Source organism: Protomyctophum bolini, assembly GCF_963924005.1.
Source record: "Protomyctophum bolini genome assembly, chromosome: 20".
NCBI classification, from domain to species: domain Eukaryota; kingdom Metazoa; phylum Chordata; class Actinopteri; order Myctophiformes; family Myctophidae; genus Protomyctophum; species Protomyctophum bolini.
In genome coordinates this window covers 24,775,931-24,780,930 of record NC_137881.1, presented here as the reverse complement: position 1 = coordinate 24,780,930, position 5,000 = coordinate 24,775,931, and the positions used below count along the sequence as shown (strand labels likewise).

The 5,000-nt window shown below is 43.6% G+C and overlaps 1 protein-coding gene across 1 annotated transcript in view; it reads left to right on the top strand.

Moving 5' to 3' along the window:
• The window catches only part of fgb (fibrinogen beta chain), a 7,393-nt gene extending 4,926 nt beyond the window's left edge, over positions 1-2,467 (top strand). Inside the window, exons 10-13 of the mRNA XM_080793020.1 lie at positions 6-128; positions 906-1,000; positions 1,858-2,048; positions 2,208-2,467. Coding sequence (XP_080649146.1) covers positions 6-128; positions 906-1,000; positions 1,858-2,048; positions 2,208-2,439 — 641 coding nt within the window. The 3' untranslated portion in view covers positions 2,440-2,467. The remainder of the gene's footprint in view (positions 1-5; positions 129-905; positions 1,001-1,857; positions 2,049-2,207) is intronic.
• The last annotated feature ends 2,533 nt before the right edge of the window (positions 2,468-5,000 follow it).

Genomic DNA, 5,000 nt, shown 5'->3' with positions numbered 1-5,000 from the left:
TCCAGGATGGCTGCTCATTTCGAACAGGATGGACGGCAGTGTGGACTTCGGCCGGCGTTGGGACGAGTACCGCCGCGGTTTCGGCAACATCGCCTCCGACACGGCCAAGGGTTACTGCCACAATCCTGGTGAGTTAAAAGCTCTCCGTTCTGTTCACTGACCGCCCACCATCGCTGGGTCATGGCTTTGAATTCCTGCAAGTCAGCTATCAATGCACTTTTCAAAACTCTGAAAGAAAGACTATTAAAAAAAAAAAAAAAAAACTATTTTGAAAAACAATTTTGAATAGTTCTAAGAGCACATCTACAAGCTCACAACGTGTGGATGTAGATCGGCTAGTTGAACAATTTCTAAATGTTTTTCAAAAGGCAAAGAACTGTAGGGATAAGGGGTAAGGCACTGACGAAAATAGGGCCCTATATGTGAATATCAGATTGTTGCCTACATAATGCAACCAAATGGGTCCATTCGGTTACATTTTTCACACTCACGGAGTTAGAAAAGATCGAACAGCAGTGTAACAGCAGTGCTGAAGCAATAGGCTCGAGCAGACATATTGGTAAGCAATTGGGCCCTTACTTCCATCACAGGTGTTACCATTGATGCTAATCAAGGCTGTGTTCCATTCTGGTCAGAGTCAGGGTGCTGCTATTGTGTTGGCTCACTTGAAACACTCTGCTACACCAAAGCAGCAGAGAAGGCTCAGCAGAGAAGCAGAGCCTTCATTCGTAATTTCATATCATTGGAATTTGGCAACATTTGAAGTAATGAAGAGGCCCAATTTATCTTCCAATATGGCTGATGTCCATAGAGCCCATTGGCTGACAAAATGACCATGACAATGTAGGGGAAATGTGATTGGCACATGTCTCACTTGTCGCTCTCGCTGGTCACTCACGTGATAGGGGAGTACTGGCTGGGGAACAACCAGATCAGTCAGCTGACCAAGATGGGCCCCACAGAGGTCCTGATCGAGATGGAGGACTGGACAGGAAGCAAGGTAGGTCATTATTTTTCCATCCATCCATCCATCCATCTTCAACCGTATATAGTTCCAGCAGAGAGCTCCAGACTTACCTCTCCGGAGCAACATTAGTAACTTCCTTCTGGGAGAACCCGAGGCGTTCCAAGACCAGTGTAGAGATGTAATCCCCCCCATCTGGTCCTTGGTTCCTACGTACCTAAACTACTGTGCTGAAACTGACACAGAGGCAGTTTTAGCAGACCCCCGCAGATAATAATAAAAATGCAGCTGGTAATTAATTGATTTAATCAATTATTGTTTTTATATTCTTTTTGTATTAGAAGATGATGACGCAACAATAATACATTTAGTAGCAGTTGTTTTAATCAGCATTAACGCCATGTGCTTCATCTCCACACCTGTACTAATCATTAGAACTAATCATTAGTAGCAGTATTGGTAAATTCTGAATAAAGCAACTTAAAAACTGTCTGTCTGGGGTGAAACACAACAGCCTGGGTAGACGTTAAATATCTTGGGAACCCATGGCGTTTTGGTTTCAAAAGAAAAACGTAAAGCCGGGGGGAAGCGCCCAGGAAATCCGGCCTAGGAATGGGAGTGAACCGTGTATCTTCGTAACCAATCAGAGTGCAGAGGGGCGTCGCTCCAAAATTGGCGACGTCAGTGTTCTGTGATCTCTCGGGGCGGGGATAAGCGGACACGCGGCATCGGTTTGCAGAGCTAATTTGAATCCGCCCTTCTAGTACTTGGAAACGTTAAAATGACCCCAAACATGTTTGAAAGTAAAATATTGTTTTAAGGATACAATTCCCCAATTGTCCTCAAGAACGAAAGTTGTATCAACTGAAATATTTCCCTCGTCTGTACTGTAGGTCCACGCCCAGTACCAACAGTTCACCATCCAGTCAGAGACGTCCAACTACATCCTTGCGGTGGGCGGCTATTCTGGGAACGCCGGGAACACCTTCCTAGAGGGCGCCACTGAGCTGTTTGGAGAGAACCGAACCATGACCATCCACAACGGAATGATGTTCAGCACGTATGACCGAGACAACGACAAATGGTGCGTGTGTGTGTGTGTGTGTGTGTGTGTGTGTGTGTGTGTGTGTGTGTGTGTGTGTGTTTCCACCGATTCCATGAAACATTAAAGACCTGTATTAATGTGTTTACTGTACGGAAATAGCATGTTGTGACTTTCTCTCTTTCTCTCTTCTGATCTCAGGACGCCGGGCAACCCCGCCAAGCAGTGTGCCAGGGAGGACGGCGGCGGCTGGTGGTACAACCGCTGCCACTCGTCCAATCCCAACGGCCGCTACTACATAGGCGGGGCCTACACGGAGAACATGGCCAAGCACGGCACGGACGACGGCATCGTGTGGATGAACTGGAAGGGGAGCTGGTACTCACTGAAGGCCATCAGCATGAAGATCAGACCGTACTTCGCCTCTCGATAGGCGCGCACGCACGCACGCACACACACACACACACACACACACACACACACACACACACACACACGTTGGTGGGTATAGAATAGACACTAAATAACGCAACAGAAAACAATGGCGCGATGTGGGGGAATATCACTGGATCCTCAGCTGCAAAATGACAAAATGATGTGTTTTATTAGAGATGCACGATTTAATCGGTAGCGTATATCGAAAATCATTTTCACCAATATTGATGATGCAGTTCTAATGTGACTGTCAGTGGCTGTCTCTTTAAGAGCGACTGTTAGTGGGGAGAGGGGCTTAATCCCTTTCACCAGCAAAACAAAAATGTTCAATAATAAATATAATATAATAATGTAATATATCGGTATCGGCCGATATGACCCTGCAAATAATCGGAGATCGGTCATCATTTCATAATCGTGCACTCTAATATTTATACAAATTGCAATGAAAGGTCATGAAAGGTCATCATGAAAGTCACCAAAGTGGGGTACGGGCCCCAGGGATCCTTGAGGGCGTTCCAGTTAGAAACACTTACAGTAAGCTCCACTTTTTGAAAGTCACTCGACTCAAAGTCACACATGACCTGATAAACCTTCAGCTGAAATCGCAGATTTTGCAGCAGGGATAGAGTTGCATAGTTGTGCTAATATGTTCCCATGTATTTGTGGGTGATTGTGACCCGTGTGTGTGTGTGACGTGTTTAATGTGTGCATAAAGGACTAAAGTCTGTCTCGACTGTCCTCCGCTACTCAATAAAAATATTGAGGAATATACATGAACCCTTCTCTCCTGTCTTGATTGTGTTGGTTTGTTGGGGTTATTTTGTTGTTTTCTGTCTTCCAAATCTGTTCTACCTCTGACTGTCATACCTACACAGTCAAATCCTCAAGGTTAATTGAATTTGACCCAAATTAACTCATACTTGTCCAATGGGACACCTGTGTAGATTATGGTTAATTCATGTGGCCACATGCCTAAACCTCACAATACTTATTCTTTGTTAACTTATCTTGTGCCACCCTTTACCCCTTATCCCTAAACTAATTTGCCATTTTTTACTATTTTGAAAGATCTTTTTAAATAGTTCAAATAGCCGCTCTACAAGCTCACAACGTGATCGGCTGTTGAACTATTGTAAAATGTTTTTCAAAATACGGTAGTAAAAAATGGCAAATAAGTTCACCGATAAGGGGTAAGGGCCCCCATGTCTGAGAAACTACAGTATAACCACAAGATACAATAAGCTCACACAGAATGTGACTAATGACTGTTTTAGTGTTTTTATTTATTTGCATTGATCTGTAAATTAATTTCACACATAAGAACAGTAAAATAAATTGTTAAAACACAGATATGTGGACAAACAGCTGCACCTGCTGCATGAAACAAAATAAGAAATTATGTACAAAATATAATACTGAACCAAATTATATTTTTGGGTCAAATGCATGTTGCTCAGATGTCATGAAATGAGCGTGAAACACCCCATTTGGTTCCATTTGTACACTGAGTTAAGGAGGTCCTTGCAAATAAAACATTTGAGAACTACTAGTTGGACTCATAGTATGCCATAGTGTTGTAGTTAATAAGTGTCTGAAGAAAACCTGGAGACTTGACATTCAGTAATCTCCGGTCCGTCCGTTAGTTAGTTAGTCACCCACGCCTCCATATATGGTCACGCCTTGTGTCATCACGCCTCCATATATGGTCATGCCTCGTCACATCACATGACATCACATAACATCATGGAGACACTTAGATCTCCATATCTGCATAATGGAGCCGGCGTCTTACTGGTACAGTATACCTGTATGTTGTCATAGCACCCATTTTAACTGTCTGTCTGTGTCCTTTTTGTGCCCAGGTAGGATAGCTCTTTATCTGTCTGCCTGCCTACAGTATATCCTTTTATGCCCATAGGCCTATCTGTCTGTCCTTGTCCCTTGTGGAGAATGCAAACTGGTAAAGTGGACTGGTTAAGTAATCAAATGGCAGGTGTGGGGTTGCCATGGCAATCATTTGGCTCAGGAAAATGCACAGGTGTGGTGGTTCTGGTCGGTGGGGGCGAAAGGTTGTCGAGTTACGTGGATTACAGACACAATATGGACACAAACATTTGGGGGGGGGTCACGTACTGTACATACATGCTCTGCTATAGACGGACTGTGTCTTAGGTAATACATCGTAAAAAAGGAGAATAAAATAGTACTTAGGACTTAAAGACCATTACTGTATAAAAAGTAACCAACAAACTGTACGATAAGCATTGGCCAAATTGTCAAATAATATAAGAAAGAGGCTACATTTGCGACAATAGCCGATCTTCAAACTCACAATGCCTCACGCTGCCAGAGTTAGTAGATGCTTGATTTTTTTATTGCAATATGTATCTGTGGAACTGAGTCAAACTAAATTGAATGCCACAACTTCTACATTCCAAGTGCTTGTCAGGGTGGGGGGTCCCCTGTTAAAATATATTTGGGGGTCACGCTCTGCAAACGTTCGGAACCACTGCTCTAAAAGACAGACGAGCAACACTATAGAGTCTGTGATGCTCC